Consider the following 22937-nt stretch of genomic DNA (forward strand, 5'->3'; position numbering starts at 1 on the left):
CAGCAGAGAGAGAGGGAGACACAGAATCGGAAACAGGCTCCAGGCTCCGAGCCATCAGCCCAGAGCCCGACGCGGGGCTCGAACTCACGGACCGCGAGATCGTGACCTGGCTGAAGTCGGACGCTCAACCGACTGCGCCACCCAGGCGCCCCTTTCACCCATTTTTTAAATTGGGTTTTCTTTTTATTATTGAGCTGTAAAACCTCTTTACATATTCTTGGGGCGCCTGGGTGGCGCAGTCGGTTGAGCGTCCGACTTCAGCCAGGTCACGATCTCGCGGTCCGTGAGTTCGAGCCCCGCGTCGGGCTCTGGGCTGATGGCTCGGAGCCTGGAGCCTGTTTCCGATTCTGTGTCTCCCTCTCTCTCTGCCCCTCGCCCGTTCATGCTCTGTCTCTCTCTGTCCCAAAAATAAATAAACGTTGAAAAATAAAAAAAAAAATTAAAAAAATAAAAAACCTCTTTACATATTCTAGATACAAGTTCCTTATCAGGTGTATGATGGGCAAATATTTTCTCCAATTCTGTGGGTTTTCTTTTCACTTTGTTTATGGTGTCATTTGGAGCACAAAAGTTTTCAATTTAGGGGCACCTAGGTGGTTCAGTCAGTTAAGCAACTGACTCTTGGTTTCAGCTCAAGTCATGGTCTTACTGTTCATGAGTTTGAGCCCTGCATCAGGCTCTGTGCTGATGGTGTAGAGCCTGCTTAGGATTCTCTCTCTCCTTCTCTCTCTGCCCCTCCCCTGCTTAAGCTCTCTCTCTCTCTCTCTCTCTCTCTCTCTCAAAATAAATAAACTTAAAAAAAGTTTTTAATTAAATGAAGCCCAGTTTATCTATTTCTTCTGTTGCTCGTGCCTCTGGTGTCATATCTGAGAATCTGTTGCCTCATCCCTGACTTTTGAGAATGATTCCTCTGGCCAATGTTCTGGGAATGGATGGGAGGCGGGGCTGTGAAGTACTGAGCCAGAGGACGCAATGACAGTGGCAGTAATGGGTGCTCTGTGCACAGCTTGCTGAGTCCAAGTACCAAATGCAGAACTTCAGCCTCCTGATTGAGGGCTGGCCTCTGAACTGCAAAGTAGCCCAGACACAGGCAAACACTGACATGCTGTCCTTGTTTTCTTGCTTTTCTTTTATGAAAATCCCACTTCCTGCTTTTCTCCTGGTTTGAACCTGGTGAGGCAACTCAGATACCTGGAAAGACAGGCTCAGGGCCAGGTCAGGAGGTGATCTGGATGGTCTTGGGTGGCTGGGGAGGAGTCCCTATCACACTTATTCAGTGTGGGACCGGAGAAAAAGCTCTTTCTCTTTCTAGGCCTCAGTTTCCACAGCTCTATTATTTGAGGAGGCTGGATTAGTGTCCTTGGTTGCCTACAGGTTTCTGAGTGTTCACTTCCCCATTCTCAGAGAGTAACTTAATGTGCCTGGCAGAAAATATTTATTGTGGGACTGAGAAAGAGTTTAAGCAAACCACAAAGCAATATTACAATATGATCCCACATTTGTTTGGCATAGGAGAGTTTTTGGAAAGATACATCCAAGGTAGCAGCACTCCTTGTCTCTGATGTGTAGGACTGTGTGTTATTTTCTTCTTTCAGTTTGTCTGTATGTTCTGGTTTTTCACTGTGATACACATATTTTGCTTTTGTAATAAGAAACAGAAAGCATAAGAGAAAGAAATTAAAGTTGACTGTGTAAAGTTTATTTATTTATTTTGAGAGAGACAGAAACAGCACAAGTGGGGCAGGGACAGAGGGAGCAGGAGAGGATCCCAGGTGGGCTTCATGGTGTCAGTGCAGAGCCCGACACAGGGTTGGAACCCACAAACCATGAGATCATGACCCAAGGTGAAACCAAGAGCCGGACACCTAACCGACTGAGTCACCCATGCACCCCAAGATGACTTTTGTTTTTTTAAAGAGAGAGGTTGCCTGGAAGTCATCAGCAAGAAAAAGGAATGGGAAAGATAGAAGCCCACCACATCTGTGCCAGAGATGATGGGAATGTGAAGCAATGCACCTTCTAAACTGCAGAGCGCCCTCTCTGCCAAGGGAGGTTGGGTGTCCCAGAAAGTGGACTCTGAGACGGACATTAGTATGCAGGAAGGTTATTAGGGAGGCTCTTGTGATCAACAACTGTGGAAAGTGGGTAAGGAAGCAAGATCGTACAGAGGGGATACTGTAAATTGTACCGCAGTCCTGACCAAGGCTTCAGTCAGTCTAAGCAAGAGGCTCTGGTGCTGAGACATTCCCTCAGAGTTGTCCTAAGTTGGGATGAAGGAGGCACCCCAGGAAGGAGGTGTGAAATTGGACAAGGCAATCACCAAAGAGGGCTAACAGCACAACGCTGTCTTAAGGCAGCTGTGCCAACACTTAGGAGAGTAAGTTGTCAGAGGTATGAGGTGTGATCTGGGTGGCCACTCACAGCATCCACTATAAGGGAACTGCCTGGAAGGGTGACTTCCATGAAGGACAAGGTTATAGGCAGATATTAGGGGGATTTTGCAAGAGGAAAACCTCATTTCTGAACTCAGAGGCCTGGCTCCCTCCATCATTCTGAGCTCTGATCTCCATTCCTGAGTTGACTCCTTAGGCAGTGACCTTTGTGGGCCATAGATGGGCCAGCCTCTAGTTTAGATGTTTCCTAGGATCCAAAACATTGCTCCAGGCTTTGTCTCTTAGGATCCTTTTATTGTTCTGGAATGCAGAGAGGGTGGAAATATTATCTGTCCCATTTTATCAATAAGGAAACCTAGGGCGGGGGCGTCCGGGTGGCTCAGTTAAGCATCTGACTCCTGATTTCAGCTCAGGTCATGGGCTCAGGGTTCATGAGATTGAGCTCTGTGTCAGGCTCTGCATCGGAGTCTGCTTGGGATTTTCTCTCTTTCTCTCTGCCTCTCCCCGCTCATTCTCTCTCTCTCCTCTCTCTCTCTCTCTCTCTCTCTCTCTCTCTCTCTCTCTCTGTCTCTCTCTCTGTCTCTCTCTCAAAATAAATAAACTTTAAAAATTTTTTTAGTAAGGAAACCTGGGTTCAGAGAGGAGCTATAGCTCGGTTGAGATGAGGCAGTCTCAGAGCAAGCTCTGTTCAACTCCAGGTCGCTTTGTCCTGGTGCCACAGCTGCCCAAACTTTCAAGTGGTTTGTTTCATGGTCAAGTGGACAAATCTCTTCCTCCTCATTAATGCTAGACCAGTTTGTTCCCCACTCCCACCAATCAATTTTCAAATGAACCAGTCTCAATCCTGCAAATCACGAAGTGAAATTTAATTTAGTTGATACCACACTAAGTGGCCCTGACTCTCCTGGAAAGCTGCTCTCTTTGTAGAACGCAGAATGTTCTTGCACCAAGGACAGGCCTGAGCCTCCCCCATTTGGGGTACCTGTGAGGCTGTAGGCCATTTGGCTGAGTTACTCTTATTAACCTGTGAGATCAATTGGCTGCAGGCACCAGGCAAGTGGCAACACAGGCATTAATTCAGCGGTGGCCGAGGCAGCCTGACAGCTAGGTACTGATTTATCAGTCCTTTTAATGAATGGGATTGCATTTAGCTAATTGAGTCTGAGACTGGCAGGAATGAGACCTTTCTCAGGCACCCTTCCTGTAATGTGCTGCCTCTTCATGGCTGCCCTGCCAGTGCAGCGGGAAGGGTGAGGGAAGGAGAAGAGGAGGCAGATGGCAAGTGGATGCCCCCTTCCTGGTCACTTTAAGGACTGGTTTGGGGGTCCAGGTATTTCTAACCTGTGTGCTGCTGTTGGGAGGCAGTGCAGTATAGGGGCAGCAGTTCCCAGATGTGATCCTCACACCAGCAGCAGTGGCAGCATCACTTGGGAATTCGTGAGAAATGCGGAATCTTGGACTCTATCCCACATCTACTTGATTAGAAAGAAACTCTGGGAGCAGGGCCCAGTGCTCTGTGTTGTAACAAGGCCTCTGGGGAATTCTGATGCTTCACTAAAGTTTGAGACCCACTGGAGGAGTTACAGGCACAAACTCCAGTACCAGGCCACCTGGGTTACTAGCTGTATAACTTTGGACAAACCACCTAACCTCTCAGTGTGTCAGTTTTTGGTATGTTAGATGAGGGAAATAATAGCACTGGCCTTTTAGGGTTGCTGTGAGGATTAAATTTGCAACGTGCTTAGAGCAATGTCCAGGACATGGTAAGGGCCATATATATTATAGGAAATGATGGAGCCAAGGACTTCTGTCTTCTCCCTTAGAATGACAGTGATTCTAAGTAAAATACTGGATCATAAAGTTCCTATGATGTTATAAGTAAAAAAAAAAAAACATGGTGCAAAATTGTATCTTTCCTGTGATTGTTCGTATACAAAAATATGTATGTAGATGGACAAGGTAAAATTATGGATGGATTTCTTTCTCTAATCACAAACTTGTGAAATGTGGCTAAATAGGATACATTTTTGGAATCAAAATGTTAAATATATTCAATTGCACAAAAGAAATGTACTGGATCAGAGATAACCATGGGCAGAATTGAAGTAAATACTACTCTAGAGGACTCAAGATACAGGACTGCCATACCAGGTCTCCATCTCCACTCAGGGACAGGAGGGCACTTGTGAGCTCATCAGGTTACATCAGAGCAAAGCACAAAGTGCCTCCGGGTTAGAAGGGATGAGATGCGAGCCAGAGTCTGGTCCAACTGAGGAATCTCAACCAAGGATGGTTGGCCCCAGAGAGGACACTGGGAATTGGGCATGAGGGCTGGGCAATGGACTCATCCTCAGGAAAGGAGAAAGTGTCCAGCTGAGAACCAGCAGGGTCTTGGAAGCTGGGAGACCTTGCTGACTGCTGTGGACAAGTCTCCACATTTGTTGGGAGCTTCAACTAGATCTCCATCTGTAAAGGAGTGAAATACAGCTAGCCAGCAGGGTCTGTATCTCCATCTTGCCACCTGTATATCTCTCTGTACCAGAAGACTTCTGATTGGGCTATAAAATCCTGGCATAGGTCCAGGATAGCTGACTTCAAGATCAAGATCCAGGTCAGATTATTGGGGTGGGTGTGTGGTAAGCTTGAAGCTCCATCCATTAGTGCTGCTCTCAGGACCAATTTCCTTTTTTAAACTATGGCACCTAGAACAAAGACACGTCAGTAAGGGTTTGCTGAGATCTAGTATGGTGCCTTTCTCTACAGAGTGTTTCTATGCACCCCAGGAAATAGTTTACTTTTCAATGAATGCATTCCCTATTGATACATGTTCACTATGGAATATTCTAAGATGCACTAGAATTTATGCAGTATATCACACAGCCACCCTGATCTCATATTGTAGACTTTGTTTTGAGGTTTAAGTATAATATTGTGGTACATTTCTCACTTACCAAGCTTCTTTTCTGTAATGAGCTTTATTGAGACATAATTCGTGCACATACCATACAACCCATCCACTTAAAATGTACAATTCCATGGGTTTTGGTATATGTAAGGAATTGTGTAGCCATTACCACAATTTTAGAACACTGAGGGTTGATGGGGGGTGGGAGGGAGGGGAAAGTGGGTGATGGGCATTGAGGAGGGCACCTGTTGGGATGAGCACTGGGTGTTGCATGGAAACCAATTTGACAACAAATTTCATTTTTAAAAAAGGAAGAGCATGAAAAAAAAAATAAATCATTGCCTACTTTGGGGTTTCAGAGATTTACACCTATATTTCCTTTTAAGTTTTATAGTTTTAGGGGTGCCTGGGTGGCTCAGTTGGTTAAGCCTCTGACTTCGGCTCAGGTCATGATCTCGCGGTCCGTGAGTTCGAGCCCCACGTCGGGCTCTGTGCTGACAGCTCGGAGCCTGGAGCCTGTTTCGGATTCTGTGTCTCCCTCTCTCTGACCCTCCCCCGTTCATGCGCTGTCTCTCTCTGTCTCAAAAATAAATAAACGTTAAAAAAAAGTTTTATAGTTTTAGCTATCACATATAAGTCTTTGATCCATTTTGAGTTTAATTTTGTATGAATGTGAGAATAAATTTCAACTTCATTCTTTTGCATGTGGAAATCCAGTTGTCCCAGCACCACTTTTTGAAAAGACTGTTCTTTCTTCATTGAATGAACTTGAAACCTTTGTCAAAAGCCAATTGGCCACAGATGTGTGAGTTTATTTCTGAACTCTCAATTGTATTTCACTGATCTATATGTCCATCCTTCTGCTAGCAGCACACTATTTTGATTACTGTAGCTTTGTATAAAGTTTTGAAATCAGGAAGTGTGAGGTTTCTCCAGGTTCTTTTTCAAGATTGTTTTGGGCATTCTGGGCCCCTTGAATTTCCATATAAATTTTAGAATCAGCTTGTCCATTTCTACAAAGAATTGAGCTGGGCTTCTGATAGGGATTGTGTTGAATCTGTAGATCATTTGGAGGAGTATTGCCATCTTAACAGTATTAAGTATTTTGATCCATGAACATAGGATGTTTTTCCATTTGTTTCAATCTTCTTTAATTTTTTTCAACATGTTTTGTAAGTTTTCAGTGTACAAGTCTTGTACCACTTTTGTTTAATTTATTTGTGTTTCATTCTTTTGATTATACTATAAATTGAATTGTTTTAATTTATTTCAGATTGTTCATTGCAAGTGTATAGCAATAAAAATTTTTATATTGACTTCATATCCTGAACACTTGAACTTAGTTATTAATTCTAATAGTCTTTCAGCAGATTCTTTAGGATTTCTATATACAAGATCATGTCATCTTCACATATAGTTAGTTTACTTCTTCCTTTCTAATCTTTCCAATGCCTTTTACTTTTTCTTATCAAATTGCTCTGGCTATAACCTCCAGTACAATGTTGAGTAGAAGTGGTGAGGGTGGATACTCTTGCCTTGTTCCTGATCTTGGGAAAAGCTTCTAGTGTTTCACCATTGAGATGTTACTGTGGGTTTTTCATAGATGCCTTTTGTCAGTTTGAGGAAGTTCCTTTCTATTACTAGTTTGTTGAGCGTTTTGGGGGTTTGTTGTTTGTTTGTTTGTTTTTTATCATGAAGAGGTGTTGGATTTTGTCAAATACCTTTTCTCTATCAGGGTAATTATGTCTCTGTTTTTTATTGTATTGATATGTGTATTTCATCAACTGATTTTCACATGTTACAAGTTTGCATTCCTGGGATGAATCCTACTTGACCATGGTGTATGATCCTCTTTATATATTGCTGGATTTGGTTTGCTAGTATTTTGTTGAAGAATTTTGTGTCTGTATTTATAAGAGATATGGGTCTATAGTTTTCATTTCCTGTGTTTTTGTCTAGTTTTTGGTATCAGGGTAATACTCACCTGATAGAATGAGTTGAGAAGTGTTATACTGTGAAAGAGTTTGTGAAGAATTGACATTCTTAAATTAACTTAAGAATTAATTTAAAAATTAATTAATTTTTAAATACTTATTTAAAAATTTTTTAAGTTTTTAAATAATTATTTTAAAAATGATTTTAAAAATTAAAAAAATTTAACTGTTTGGTATAATTCACCAAAGAAGCCATATATGTCCGGGCTTTTCTTTGTGGGTAGTTTTGATTACTAACTCAGTCTCTTTACTTATTATAGGTTTATTTGGAGTTTCTATTTCTTCTTCAGTCATTTTTAATAGTTGGTGTCTTTCTAGAAATTTATGCATTTCATCTAAGTTCATAATGTGTTTGTACAATTGTTCATAGTTATTCTTTATAATCCTTTGTTTCCAGTTTGATTATAATGTCCCTTCTCTCATTTCTCATTTTAGTAACTGGGATCTTCTCTTCTTTATTCTTGGTCAATCTAGCTAACCAAAGTTCTTTTGTATTTTCATTTGGTCCTCAGTCTCCTTCTGCCTATGTTTGGGAGACTTGGCCAATCTAAGAACATACATATATTTCTTTTATAGTAAATAAAATTAAGTCTTCTTCACATTCCAGCATATGGAGCTCTCACCCTGCCTCCTGCCCCCAAATCATACTGTTCTGTTCCCTTGACCAACTGAGGTAGATTCATTCTGAAATAGCTTCTTTATTAGCCAATAGCTATAGTTCATAAAGCTATCGCAATTGTACCCTCTCACTTTGGAAAATGAGATGCAGCCTTTTTAGCACATGGACCTCAGCCAAGTGTTGCTCATTTCTGGGTAAATATCAGGGCCCAGGGAAGAGCAGAAGGCAGCAGACCCTGGCCAGCTGGGACCTCCAAGCAAGGCATTGTGAGTAGGCTTGGGGTCTGGATTTTGTGAACAGTGCTCTCTTTGAGTCTTGAATGGGAATAGAGGCAAGTTAGAAAAGCAGAGGCCTACTGCCGTTTTGACCATTTGTCTCCTTGGCCATGGCACCCAGGACTGTGCTGCCTTGGTTGGCAGGGAATCAGTTGACAGGTGGCAAATTCAGGAAGTCAGGAAAAAAGCATTTGGTATTTTGGGAAAGTGTCAATTCTGACTATTGTTCTGGGATTCATGGCACAGTTAGTAATATTTCCCTTTCCCTCTGTGAGCCCTAAAGCCTGGCTGGGGTGCTAGGGTAGAAGAATCCATTAGCTCAGAAAATGTCTTAGAGCCAATAAAATATCCACTTAAAGATTATTTCCAGACTAATGAGAAATCTGTGTGTGCAAGCAGGTCCAAATTTTAAAATGGAGTAAAACCCACCAAGATTTCACTGGTTAAGGAAGTAGCAAGAAATCAACTCTTAAGGATGGGTGTGTGGTGAGTTTAAAACTCAAACCAAGTGTGACAGCCTTAGCCCCACCCTGGACTGCTGACTCAGGACCAAGAGGAAGAGGGAGCCGCCGGACTTCATGATTTCTGTAAACAGTTCTTGAAAGAGAAACCACACACTTGTCCTTCTGCCAGCCCCCAGCTTCTCCTCACATCTGACAGTGCAGCCATTGTCTTTTCTCTGACACCCAAGGGCAGGGCTCCTTAACTTGAGCTCCATGAACCTTTGAAGGTGTATGTGGAGAGAATTTAGGGGATCTATGAACTTGGAATGCGAAAATTATTTGATCTTTTTTCCACTAATCTCTAACAGAAATTTAGCATTTCCTCAAGTTCATAATGTAGGCAACAAGCCAAAATAGTATTAGTAGTATCTGTTACTTTATCCCTAATAGAAATCACAAATATTTTCATATCACATCACAGTTATATTTCAAAAAAGTTACTTATGCTCATCATCACTTCAAAACTTCTACCTACAGATTTACCACTAAATCTTGTGATTTAATGCATTATTAAAGTAGTAATATAACTAGATCATAATTTCTTTGAAATATTTTAAAACTATTTCAATATGATTGTTTTCTTCTGTAAATCTATGGATTTTATTTTATGCACCTGAAAACATTATTCTTAGAGGGGGTCCAGTGGCTTCACCAAACTGCTAGAGGGATCTATGACCTAAGAGAGATTAAGACCCTGACCTGGATCTTGGTGCTCTCCTGCTCCACTGGCCTCACTTCTGACCTACAGACCTTGCTTTATATTACTTGGAGGGCTTGAAAGCACTTGCATGCTAGTGCTGTGACACTGAGCAAGTTAAAGTTTCCATGCCATTTCTTAACCTGCAACATGGGGACTAATAACACTACCTACCTCATATGGTTGTTGTAATCATTCAATGAGTTAATAAATGTAAAGCACTTAGTGACCAACAAATAGTAAGTGCTAATAACTAGTAGATATTTTTATTGTTGTTGGTTCATATCAATTATTTTGCTAATATACACTATTATTATCTCCAATTTTCGAAGAAGGAAATGGGGCTTAGAGAGGTGAAATAACCAACCCAAGAGTATCCAACAAGGAAGTGGCAGAGCCAGGGTTCAAAGCCAGGTCTGTGTGATTCTCAAGCCCACTGGATGTTACCTTGTGCCCCACAACTGAGAGGGAGCGATGGCTCCCCAAAGAGATGGAGGCCATCAACAGGGTGCTCAGTTGGGAATGAACAACCAGCTCTGCAAACTCTTGCTTTCTCTTGCCCAACTTTTTCCTACTGTCCACACCCCCAACTTGACTGGGAAGTGTGGGGGCGCAGTGCTTGCATACAGTGAACCCTCTGCCAGATCTTAGGAGGCTAGTACTCCTTCCAAAGGCCACGTGCAAAGGGGACAAGTGCATGTTCTCACACTGAACAGCAAGCAGCCTTGCAGCAACAAACTCGTTTGGAGTCATGAACCAGCCTCTGCTCCCAGGTGGAACTTGAGCTTCACAGAGCAGTGGGGTCGGAAGCAGGGAAGGAAATGAGGGCTCAGAAAGGCAAGAGTTTGTCTGTGGGGTGAAGGCAGTTTCATGGAGGAAGTGATCTTTGAGCTGATAAGATTGCCAGTTGGGCCAGAAGTGACTTATGACTTCTTAAGGCAGAGGGTAGAGGGTATGCAAAGGCCCAGAGGCATGAAAGGGCCTGGTAGATAAGGAAAGAAGGGAGTAACTTGGGATGTCTGGGGTTTGGACTGAATGGAAGAGGGAAGAATGATGGCATGGGTAGACGAGATGGCACAGGTAGTTTATGACCAGATAGTGAAGAATGCCAGAATCAGATCTGCAGGTCTTCCAATAGAGGAAGGAGAGCTCTTGGAAGGTTTTTGAATAGGGGCAATGGGACCAGATTTGTGTGTTCAAAGGACCACACCCACCCCCAAGCTCTCAGGAAGGTGGATTGATTAGAAGGGGTAGAGACAAGAAACTGGTTAGACCAGCAGCAAGGCTATTTGGTAGTCCAGGTGAGAGATGAGGAGAAGCTGGACTGTGGGGGAGAAGTCTGGAGCTTCTGGAATCCTCTCTGTTTTTTGTCTCCATGTAAGTGGTGGGGAAGAGGTAGGACCGCAATTGCTGGGGGCACTTGCCCTTCTCATGTTTGTACATGGGTCTCATGAAGCAGGGCTTCCTCAGGCCAGAGCATAATTGCCATGAATTCACATTCTAACCCTTTCCATTTATTAACAGCCCACAGCAAGAGCAAAATCAAAAGCCGGGGTCCTACTTTCTGGCACCCCTCTCCCAGGGGAGTTGCTGGGGGGAGGGGCCCCAGCTACACTCCTATGTGAGGCAGGCAGGAAGAGAAGAGGGGACATAAGGAGCAGGCCAGAGCCTGCCCTGTCGAAGGAAATATCCATCCTCCTAAGCATTTAAGAGACTGTTTTCTTCCAAGTAGGTCCCACTGTTACCACAGCAACTGAGAACCCTGGCTTTGTGTTTCTGTGTCTGTTGAGTCCCTGGGGAGAAGGGGCCTTCAGAGCTTTCCCTAGGCTGGTCAGGATGCAGGAAGTGCTAGCCAGAGGTGGAGCCTCCCAACACCATTTAGTGGGTAATCTCTTGCCTTGTTAATGCCTGTCCTTAACCCCCAGGGAGAGGCCAAGGTTCCATTTGAATCAGTTCTGGCTTAGGCTCCAATGAACCTGGTTTCTCAGGTCCAGACTTCTGCATCCATCCTTTGGCACATCTCTTTCAGGAGGGTGCAATCTGAGGAGGTATCCAGGAGGGGTGAGCTCACACCAACCCTGGCACATGCTGGGGGACAGTTGCACAAATATTCCTTCATCACTTACTATGTGCTACTACAGGATCTCCAGGCTTGTTTTTGCTCCAGGGGAGCTCTATGGGAAGGCTCAAAACCTAACTGGCCATTAAATGTCACCCAGGATAGTTAGTCCCCAAGGCTGTATTCTGCATTAGGCTAGGCATTAGAATTGCCTAGGGAGCTTTTCAAAAATAGAAATTCCTGGAGATTCTGATTCTACCAGTATGGGCAAGTAGAGGGTGGAGGTTAAGATGGCCAACTGCTGGATTTCATAGTTGAACTCAAGCAAGTGACCTTGAGCTGCTAGGTCCCTACAGAATGAATAATGGGAACTGCGGGGCCCACTTCACAGGCAGCAAGATGCTCTCTGCCTTCCTCCATATCTTGGGGACAGGGTTTTTATGACTCTTACAATCTTTGCTGCCCTTCTATTGCCCCCACTTTTTGCTTCCTTTTTCCTTTCTTTTATGCCAATATTTCCTTACTCTTGGTATGCAAAAGGGCTTCTGTGAGGTGCAACCTGGCTACCTTCCATTGGGCAGCCAGGACCCCAGGTGGGGGTCTGCCCATCTCCTGGATCCCATACTCTGTTGTAGCAGCCCAGGAAGGCATTCTCATTTCTGGCATCCTCATAAATCTGCTGAGTCATCCTGAGCCCCCATCAACTCAAGTTCTCTGATTTTTTCCCACAAATTTCTCCTAAGCCACATCTCTCCCACTCAGGCTTCTGTGGTTGTTTTTCTGAACCTGACTACAAGGTCTCACATGTGCACCTTATAAAGGCCATTTCAGCACACCCTTCCAGGTTAGGGAAATTTGGAGGGGGAGCTCCTGATTCCATTATGAAAGGGATCCTCTAGTCCTCCAAACTTCATGCCATCTGCAGATGCCCTTGGCAGGCCGCCTTGACATTTCCATCCAGCAGCCCATTTATTCCACTCATTTCTTCATTCATGTACCAAACTAGATTTGAGATCCTACTGTGTACCCAGCCTTGTGCTGGGTACCAGGAACCCAACAGTGACTAGACAGATGTGGAAGCTGTGGTCTGAATAGGAATGGGACTCAGGTACAGTCCCAAATCAAGTCAGTGTCAGGGCTGGACTGGAATCCAGGGCTCTTTCCCCTATACTCACAAGGCCTTTGGCTGCAGGGTTGGGGCAAGGCTCACCTTCCTCTTATTTTCCTCCACCTGCTCTGATGGGGCATGACACAACCTGGGCTCACCTATCCCTACCTGCGATGGCATGAGAAACTCTAGGGGTGCTAGAGACCTTGTCTGACCCCCTGAAGCAGAAACGGAAGCCCCAGTGCTCACTGATGCGGCCCACAGCACCACAGCTCTGTCCCTCCCCCAGAAGGGGCAGTCAGCCACACACACCTACTCATCACCTTAAACTCAGCACCTTACTCTGCAGGTCCTTCCCTGCAGGGCAGAGCGGCCACCTGGCTGGTTCTCCCAGAGCCTCCAGAGACAGTGCACCTGATGCACATATCTGCTTGCTTTGGCAAGGACCCAGAATTCAGTCAGGTTGAGACTTGAGCTCATTGAGGGACTTTCTTGGGATCAGCATGGGGTATTAGAGTTGAGAGAGTATGAGTTTGGGAGTCACAAATACCCAAGTCCCCCCATGGAACCTAGTGTCTCTGAAATTCAGGTCCTTCGGCTCTAAAAGGAAACACGTTACCTGCTGCGCTGAGTTGTGGGAATGAAATGAAGTGTTGGTGAAAGTTGGTCAGAAACATGCTGGTTTCCTCTCTCCTCCTTTCCTCCCTCCCTCCCCACTTCCCTCTTCCTTCCTTCCTTCCTTCCTTCCTTCCTTCTTTCCCCCCAACCTCTTAAAGGGGCAAAGCAAATGTGCTTTGTTTCTCATTGTGCTCCTGTAAGCTTGGGGGAGGGTGGGCAGGACAGGGTGGGTGCGCAGGCCTAGGAGAAAGAGCAGTGAGTGGAGGCAGAAAGGGGCAAAGGGTCCCGGGAGCTAACTCTTGGGCAGTCGTGGAACTGTGGAAAAGCTACTTGCCAGCTGTAAACCTTGGACCAGTGACTTCTCCTCTCTAAGCCTTTGTTCAATCATCTGTAAGATGAGGATAAGATGAAATGAGATAAAGATGTGAAGTGCCTAGCAAAGTACTTGTACCTAGTAGGGGACTCAGTAAACATTCCCACCCACTGTCCCAGGGGGAGAAATTCCAATTCATAGCTGGGAAACATTACCAAATCCAAGAATAGGATTCAGTTTCTTCTGACCCTACAGTCTGTGAGGAGCAGTGAAATCTTGCTGGAAGCGGTTCTGTGTGAACCGCTCTGGGCATGTGTATTTAAAAATAGTCAGCCACCAGCTCACTGGTGTCCCATAGCACCACCTAGTGCCACAAAATGGAAGGGCCCTCCTAACTCACCAGCGCCACCCAGCCCCTGGGCCTCCCCCCCCCCCCCCCCCTCTGGTCAGTTGTGTGTGTGTGTGTGTGTGTGTGTGTGTGTGTGTGTTGGGGGCCAGGAGGGGTGCCGTTTTAGGATGATAGGACTGGGCCACTCATAGCTTTATATCCCAGTAAGTGGAGAACTAATGCTATTTTTCAAGATGGCTAATCCTTTTATCTCCCTCCCAACAACTGTCATCCACAAATGCGTAGGACTCTAGGTAGGTCCCTTGAGCCTCACTGGGCCGTTTCCTCATCTAAGGGTCACAGGGCTTCAGGCTAGGGTTGATTCAGGCAAGGTGCCTGGTAAATGATGCCTATTGAGTACTCATCTATGTTTGCTCAATAATGCAGAGAGACACAATCTTTACACACCCTTTATATTTTTATTGAGGAGAAAGCTTTAGCATACAGAATGATTTATCTTCACAACACAGTAATGCAACAATAACACAATAACAATAACACATTTGTCTCAAATGGGTTTCCTCCCGAGTCTCTGGGAATCCTTGGGCTGCCTTCATACCCGCCCCCCCCGCATGCATTTCCCCACCCCCACCCCCACCCTGCTTTCAACCCAAGAAAGCACCCAAAGCCCATAGTTCCTCTTACAGCTCTTGTGACTGTTACATCACAACAAATATTGAAGATCTGGGAAAAGGGGGAGGGAAAGAGGGTCAAGGGGAAGCCCAAGCCCCCTGCCACCAGAGGGCCAGAAACCAGCTCACTGCTCATCCGCTGTTTTCCCGGTGGAGACTACAAGGCTCAGGGTGAGAAGCACCATGGGAACAGGCAGGGCCTGTGCTGAGGGGTCCCTGGAGGTTGGGGTGCAAGGCACCTGTCCTTTGCACTTCTCACTCAGGGACATGGGCAGCAGGGCCAGCGTGTCGACTGTCAGCAAACAGGGTCCACAGCCTAGAAGAACAGCAGTTCCCCTTCTGGAACTCTCTCCTGAGGAAATAGCTGAAAAACAGACAAAATTTTCTTTACAAGGTTGTTGACTCCCATACTGGTGGGAATGGAGAAAACCAGGCAACTGAAATGTCCAACGAATCAGGAGAATGCTTAAATAAATTATTCAGTATGCATGACTGCCTCGGTGGCAGCCATTTTAAATCCTGCTGATCAAGAGCTTACAGGATGATCTCAGCTTTGAAGAGACAGAGCGAGAACACGCTAGAAAGAAAGGCAACAAAGTGTTAATAGTACTTGCGTCTGTGTGGTCGGGTCCTGAATGTTTGGGGGTGTTTGTCCTTATAGTTTTCTCTATTTTCCATATTTTTCTATAATGATTATCTATTATTTTTCTCCTTGGAGAAGGAGGGAGCCTTTTTAAGAGGTAGCAACAGGTTATAGGAACCCGGCTCCACTGATTCCCAGGCTAAGAAGTGGGTTATAAACAAAAGGGCTTCTTACCTCCCAGTGATGAATAGAGACCTCACCAGAAACCAGCCAGAGGACTGGGTTTCTCTGTGACTCCTCTTCCTCCAGCTCCTTCCTCTTGCCTCCAGGCTCAAAATCCTAAGGCTGGGCTGAGGTTATCTGTCAGACTCCGGTGAGGAACAGAGGCAGAGTTCACTATGTTTTCTTCCCTCTGGCCACAGACACTGTGGCTACATGTGCCCAGCTGCCAGACACTAGGCAGGAGGCTCAGTGTTGGGGGCAGTTCAGGCCAGCAGCAGGTCTGGCTGGCATTCTGTGGCCAGAGTGACATAGTATGTACTTTTTCACTGCAGAAGCAGTGTCTTCTAGACCCAAGACAAGCAGCAAGACCCTTTATGAGGGCACCTAGGTTGGTACCCAGAAGTCCCAGGGATTACTAGGAGGCAGTCACACTCTTAAGCCTCATTGTCTAATGGAGGTCCAGCACCAGGCCATGGCTGCCCCCCCCCCCATATAAGAAACATGAGGACATCCCAGCTTAAGGCTGCAGTGCGTGCAGTCTCTGTAAACAGAACCTTCCTCTCTCCTCTCAGAACTAAGGAATCCTTTAGGTCGAAATTAAAGAGCAGGCCTTGGGCCCTCTCTCTTTTAGCAGTCCAGAAAAGAAAGGCCAATTAGGCCTCCTCTGGAATCTCAAGGAAGGCAAGTCTCCTGCAAAGACCTTTGGCTGGGGACTGCAGTCCAAGGCCTGGTCAGGGAAAGAGACCACTGTCCCTAAGGAAAGAGTCATTCCTTACAATGTCAAACTGACTTGCTGCTGCTTCCTTCTTCTCCTCCTCCCCCTCCTTCTCCTCCTCCCCGTCCTCCACCTTTTAGGCAATGTCAAGAAAAGGGTTAGAGCCTGTAACATCGGACTCTAATGGCTGGGGATGCCCGGGAAGGCAGTGTGGTAAGAGGAGAGGGTCCCAGATTTGGCGAGCTGGTCCAAGAGCCCTGCTACAGTAGTCTATGTGGAGGAGGAACGAGCTTGCTCAGTCAGTCAAGAACAAATCTCAGCCAAGTTGTCCATCTGATGTGTGGCTTTGTGTGCGCACACTGGGCTAGATGTAGAGTTCTCTTCGGGGCCCTTCTGCTGGAGGTGTGGCTTGAAGCAAGTGTCGGTTTCTAGGTACATCTCTTGATACCATCCTGCTCTCTGTTGATTATATCTAGTAAGTGGCCTCGGTGGCTTTAGGAGTTCAGTGTAGCCTGTCCTTTTGCTCATTGGTGTGGGGGCAGATCAGTGAGGCATTGGGTGAAGTCCTGGTGATCCAGTCAGAGGATAAAACCATAGAACGCAGGGTGAATAAACGCAGGAGAGGTGAGGGTTAGGAACAACTAGAGGGGAAAGACAAGAGGGTGACCAGTTAGTTCTTTTATGGGAACAGGCCCAGAAACCTGCTCTCTAACTTGTGGCAAGCCTGAGCAGAGTGCACACCAAGAGGACAGCTATCGCTGATCCCTTCTTTCCCAGGTGGCCTTGGTTGGATGCGCGGCACTTGCTGGTCAGGGCTGCGAGATGATCTGGCGTTCTAGAAGTCTTCTTCGGGCTCTGCAGGTCTGGAACTCCCTCAAGTACTGGTCAGCAAAAGGGGCAGGTGTGGCAGCGATAGCAGGGGCAGGGGATGCAGTAGAAGGGTGTGTTCTGCTTGGCCAGCTCGCCCCAGCACTCACACGCGAATTCGGCCACGCGCCGCCCGGTGGCCCCCCTGTCTCGGAGTGAGGCGGAATAGCACCGGGGGACGTCTTCGAATCTGGCGTTGCCCCAAGCGACCTGCGCGGCGAATCAGTGGCGGCGAACTGTAGAATGGTGAATTAGTACCCGGCAGGCCCTCCAGAAGTGGGACTCGGTTTTGGTTCCTCCGCCTGCTGGGCTGTATGATGGGAGGCGATGCATCCAGGAAATTTTCATGATAGTAGCCAGTAGTCTGGGATGAAGCGTGGGCAACGGTCGGCTCCATCTCCATCAGCTCGTCGAGGTCATCATCTTGGGTCTCATCCTCTGACTCTTGCTCCTGTTCTGGCTCTTGCTCTGGCTCCTGCTCTGTCTCCTGGCCCCCATCTGCACCTGCCTCCCCACCCTTATTCTCATCTTCATCCTCGCTCCTCTTGAATATGTTCACCTCCACACCCACATCCACCTCCTCATCCTCATCGTCCTCTTCCTCCACTTCCTGTTTCTGCTTCATCTCCTCCAGCTGCTTCTTCCTCATCTCTTCCTCCTTCTTCCTCTTCTCCTCCTCCTCCTTCGCCTCCTGCTGAATACCTCTCACGTGCCTTCGCTGGTCCCTGTCGTAAAGCTTGCGCCTGCGTGCCTCTTCATCTTCGTCACTGTAGTACTCTTCTTCATCACTGTCGTCGATATTAGGGTCCTTAGCAAAAGGGAAGAAGATGTTGCGAACCCCAGGGAGAGGGATTGGCTTGGGGACACGCACTTTTCTTTCTATCTCCACACATTCGAGAATCAGCTCATCCAGGTCGGCCATTTCGGTTGACCATAAGAGCTCCTTGCGGAAGAATTCTGACAGGCCTTTAAGGAATTGGTTTTGAAGGCGGCAGTCATCCCAAGACAAGAATTGGGCCAGGAACTGAAAAGCATCCGCATAGCTGCCTAGAGTACAATCCCCCTGCTTGAGCTTGCGGATGGCCTTTTTAGCCACACTTGGGGGGATGGGCCCGCAGAATTCCTTACGGATCTCATCCAGGAAGCGTGGGAAGTTGGCACGCAGGGGGCTTCCTTCCCGGGTGACTGAGATGGCCCAGTCCTTGGCTTCACCAGTGAAAAAGGAGATCAGAAAGGCCACCCGCTCGGCGCCCCCGGGGAAATGATCCTCATGGTCAGCTATGAAGGTCTCTAGCCGCATCAGGAATTCGGCCAGATAGACCGGGTCGCCCGAGAAGGGCTCTAACTCAGGCCGCTCCAGCGGCGGCAGAGGAGGCTGTGCCGGCTGCTCCTTCGATGGGGGCGGGGGCAGCGCCGGCGGGGGCGGGATGGGCAGCGGGGGAGGGTCGACGGGCGCGTCGGAGGTACCGCAATCCTGGATCACGCTAATCAGCAGTTCGTCGGAGGCATACTCGGGCTCCGCGCGAGGGGGAGGCCAGCACAAGAAAGGCAGCTCTCCCTCGGGAACTGCGTCGATCTCGCTGAGCGGGAACTCAAAGTTCTCCTCGGCCAGGACGGGCACCACCGGCACTGGCCAGCGGATGTAGCTCGAGACGTTGCCCCGCAAGGAATTAACCTCGGCTAGGGCTCTTCCGAGCTGAAGGCCTAAATTGGCATTCTCCCCGCGAAGGGCATTTAATTCTTCTCGCAGGGCCACGTTCGCCATGCGCAGGCTGTTTAGATTTCCTGCGGCCTCGGACATTAGGATTAGCTCCGGGGCCCTGAGTCTGAGGGCGGGGGCGAGGGTGGGGGTGGGGAGCTGCAGGCCGCGAGGGGAGGCTGAAATGCGGCGGTGGGGTGCGGGGGGAGGGGACCGAAGTGCCGCGGCGGGGCGCGGGAGAGGCCGAGCCACACCCACTGGGGCGAGCACGGAGGACGGGCGCTCCGGGCTGAGTGCCCAGTGGCTCGGCCCGGGGCGCTTTACCTCGTCCCAGGGATCGGAGAGGGCGGGCGGCGGCGGTAGCCGGGAAGACGCGGGCGGCAGGCGGCGGCGGCACGGGCAGAGGCCGGTGGAGCGGGAGGGAGCTGCCTGCGGCAGGATCTGTCGAGGAAAAATCTTGCGGCTGGCGAGTCCCCGCATTTTAAGCGCAGCCTCGCTCCGCCCCCCCCCCCACCCCCGACAGGGCGGGTCTTGGGGAACCGCGGGCGCCCACTGGCCACCGCGCGCCGCTCCCCCCCCGCCCCCCGCCCTCAGCTGCGCCTCTCACTGACTCTCTCCTTCCCTAGCTGCAGCTAACTCGGGTCGGGAAAATGCGACAGCGACTGCCCACTCGAGGTCGTCATGGCGACAGCCAGTGAACGTGTTCCTCTCCTCGGGCAGGCCCCCGAGTGTAGAGGAGCTGCTTCGAGAGGCGCAGCTCAATCTCCAGAGCCTGTTGCAAGGTACTGAGAGGGAGGGGGGCTGCGGCCGGAGCCCACAGGCGAGATGCGCAGCGCTGGAGGGAGGCGAAGAAGAAAGAGGACAGGGACCAGCTAGAGAAAAAGACAGAACAGTTTAAAACCCACTGAAAAACAAAACATAAATTTCCCATCTCTTTACCTTCCAGACTAATGATTTCTACGGCTGTTTACTCGCACCCACCCCCCGCCCCTTTATTTTGCAGTTCAAGAGTACGTGGGGGGGGGGGGGGGGGGGGGGCGGGGAGACAGAGGCAGAAGCAGGGCAATGGTCAAGCCATTTACCAAGAGAGCTGGGTGAGAGACTCCCCCTGCGTGGCCTTACAAACCTTCTAGACCCTCTCTTGCCACATCACCCATGTCTTTGGAATCCTCGCGCCCAAAGACAATGGAGGCATCTGCAGGGTCTCCCTCTCAGGACTTCGCTCACTCTGCTCTTGTCTTAACCTTGTCCGTGTGGCTCCTGGGTAGCTAGCTACTGCCTCATCGGAGGAAGCCCAGTACACAGCACCCAGATCTCTCCTCGTCCCCAAATCCCAGCCTGGCATCTTTGGAGTATACAGATGAGTACCCTGTACACCAAGCTGGGTCCACATGACCCAGAAAAACAGCCCAGTTGTAGTACCAGAGCAGTCAGATTGCATGCACCAAGTAGAGTGAGAAAACACAGACTTTGAAATCAGACAGACCTAGAATCACATTTGAATCCCATGCCTAACCAGCTGTGAGACACTATGCAGATTACCCAGCCTCCCTGAGTTTCAGATCAATCCGTCGTCTTTCAAATCAGATTCCAATTACCCACATGACAAAGTTTTGTGAGAAGTAAAAATGGTATGTAGCCTGCTTGGCAAGAGTATCTTGCAGCTGAAGAGACCCTGATAAGATGCATCGTCAACTCCCAGTACGTGTCCTGTGGAACGCAGGGCATGGCTGGGAACGATACTAAAGTTACCATAAAAGAAAAGACTGTACAGTCCGTGATAAGACTTTGCAATATGAAAACCATACTCGTTTATCAGAGGGATTTAGCTAATGTGAGTGGCAAAAGGATTAAACCTCAGTGCTATGCGAGAGGCTACTGGGGCATTACAGTCTCTGGATGGAGGTTACAAGGGACATGCGTATGTCAAAATTCACTGAGCTGCGCACTTAAGATTTGCGTTCCTTACTGTAGGTAAGTTCTATCTCCATGAAATAATACAAATAAAACCTCAGTGTAGTCGCAAGCTCCATGCCTATGCCAGGAACTCACTGTCCCACTTGGGCTTTTTTCCAAACCTAGAAGCCCTTCCTCGCTCTCCCAACCCCCAATCCTCACACTTTATTCAAAGCTCTCTTCTTGCCTCACCCAAAAACCCCTTTAACGCTCTGCACTTTGCATCCTTCCCTGCATGAGCACTTGTGCCAGCTGCCTTACGCCATCCAGCTCAAGAGGTCTTGTATAGTTCTGAGCTGCTTTTTCTCTCATTTGTCCCTTCATTTACTCATTCATCTACTAGTCTTGGGTGTAGAGTTTGTCCACATAACCAGACTGACTGTCTCAACATAAAGAATGTTATCTCTTCATACCCTTGCCTTTCTAGAAGCACCTGGCACAGAGCTGGATCTCCAGGAGGGGCTCAGTAGACATTTGTTGAGTGAATGTTACATGTGTAAAGAAACCTTATCGGCTCTCATTTATCCACACCAACAAAGGTTAACTTGTAAGGGGACTAGAAAACAGCAGCTGGGCCACCCAACTGGACTACAGCCCAAACCCCCACCTCCCTGCCAGGGCAGCAGTGACCTTAGAGAAGCGAGGTTCTGAGGGACACCATGAGCCTTGTGTTCAGATAAGAGAGGAGCTATCGTGCAGAAAAAGAGTCCATGTGCTTTATGTTGCCACCATGGGCAGATTTAGGATGGGTGGGTAGAAATATAGAGGGAGGTATATTTCACCTCAAGATAAGGAAGAGCTTTCCTGACACACCTGACAGCCCCAACTGTTCTTGGATGGAATGAGCTGCCTTGGGAGGAAGGCTGCCCTCCCTTCTCTGCAGGAGCATGTGGAGGCTGAAGAAGCAACTGGAAGGGCTGCTTAGGAAGAACTCTGAGCCCACAGTGGGGTGTTGGACTAGAGAACTTTTGAGGCCCCTCCTGAGTCCAAGTTTCTGGGAGTCTTAAAGTCTGTTCAAATGTGCATAGAGCCCCACCTGTTGGTTCTTTGCTCTCACGTTCCTCCTTTACTCATCGAATTCATCACTTAAATGAAGCCCATCCAAATCCTGTGCATCCTTCTTACTCGCTGACAATGCCCCTCGACTTCTCCCGCCTTCTATGTCACTACCTCTGCTTTCCCTCTGCTTCAACTAAGCCCCTCTTGACCTGACACCACCCACAGTGGGACCAAGGTGCAGGGAACCAGGCCCTTGGAGGCTCAAATAAGAGTTCTTGACATCCAAGGGAGCACTCCACATTGGACTTTCCAGTGCAGATGTCTTCGTGATTCATGTAGGTCCTTTCCCTGGTAGGGCTGCAGAAAACCTGAAGAGGTGCAGGGTTTCAGAGAGGGGACCCTGCAGCCTAAAATGGCAAAAGGTGTCTGCTTTCCGGACCTCTCCTCTAGGTTGAGCACCTAAGGTGGGGGCCATCAAGACACAGGCTTGGTCTCAGAACTGGCACAACTCCATTTCATTGACTCTCTTTTCTCCTTGGCGCTCACAGTCCTGGGAAGTAGGACTTTTTCCATTTCTGAATCCAGAGGCTCAGAAGCCGGAAAATATCCTAGAGAAACAATGCAAGTCAGGCCTGGCAGCTAGAGCAGGAGCCCCAGCTCTCATGGTCCCTTCCCAGCCCAGTGCTTGGCCATGGCCCCCTAGAGTGTGTATCCACTGTGCTATTTTTCAGAAGAATATGAGGAACAGTACTCGGAGGCCAGACTCCTGGGGCAGACCTTCCGCTCTGCTGATGAGGCCCCTGAGCCCACCCTTAGCCCAAGGCCCCAGGCTGGCAGGCGTCTGGAGTTTGTATTGATGGTGAGTTGCCTCTTCCCCCACCTGTGAGAGCCAGCATACAGAGCTCTCTCTGCACTCATTGACAGGGGTCCTCAAGCAGTTTACGTTACCCATCAGGAGCTGCCACTCACCTCTGCCCACCAGCAGAGCTATCCGGAGGCCCTGCTGAGATGGGCTGTACACAGCAGGTGTCTGGCCTGGTAGCCTGTCCACACTTTCCTGCCTCCTAGATGAAGCCTCCGACCACCCTACCTAGACAGCCATCCCATGGCATGGCTCATCTCGTCGGGAGCACACCCTTCCCATCACCTTCTTTCCCAACAGCCTACAAAACGGCAGCTGAGCGAGGATGAGACTACCACCCAGGGTGTGAGGGCCCCTGAGGCCTCCCTGAGCCTGTCTACCACAACCGACAAGCAAGCTGCCTGGAATAGCCCCTTCCCTCTGCCCATCCTAGAGGAGAAACGGTGGCCTCAACCTTGCTCCACGCACTCTGACATTGTGCCCATCAATATCTCTGGTAGAGTTGCTTAGTATTGCTTCCATTTGCTTCC

General features: G+C 48.3%; 2 protein-coding genes across 7 annotated transcripts in view; one reads left to right on the forward strand and one right to left on the reverse strand.

Annotated features, from left to right (window-relative positions):
• NHSL2 (NHS like 2) overlaps positions 1–22937 on the forward strand; it is a 279106-nt gene that overhangs the window by 238729 nt on the left and 17440 nt on the right. For 2 of the 6 annotated variants that reach the window (XM_040467831.1, XM_040467833.1), the window contains exon 2: positions 19217–19372. The exons of 3 other annotated variants lie outside the window; for them this stretch is intronic. In XM_040467831.1, coding sequence (XP_040323765.1) covers positions 19217–19372 — 156 coding nt within the window. Of the gene's footprint in view, positions 1–19216; positions 19373–22276; positions 22405–22707; positions 22904–22937 lie in introns of all 6 variants that reach the window. One more of the 6 variants, XM_040467829.1, reaches the window with a different exon arrangement.
• On the reverse strand, positions 14272–19095 carry RTL5 (retrotransposon Gag like 5). The gene is made up of 2 exons (XM_040467835.1): positions 15322–19095; positions 14272–14868 (listed from the first exon to the last, which is right to left on the reverse strand). Exon 1 carries the CDS (start codon positions 19068–19070, stop codon positions 16998–17000), a length of 2073 nt encoding a protein of 690 aa, XP_040323769.1. The 5' UTR covers positions 19071–19095; the 3' UTR covers positions 14272–14868; positions 15322–16997.

This window comes from Herpailurus yagouaroundi, unplaced genomic scaffold, assembly GCF_014898765.1.
Source record: "Herpailurus yagouaroundi ecotype Mexico unplaced genomic scaffold, PumYag 67569, whole genome shotgun sequence".
Classification (NCBI taxonomy): Eukaryota; Metazoa; Chordata; class Mammalia; order Carnivora; family Felidae; genus Herpailurus; species Herpailurus yagouaroundi.

Coding starts and splice junctions, on each gene's coding strand:
- RTL5 (XM_040467835.1), bottom strand. CDS start 19,070: ATGCGGGGACTCGCCAGCCGCAAGATTTTTCCTCGACAGATCCTGCCG.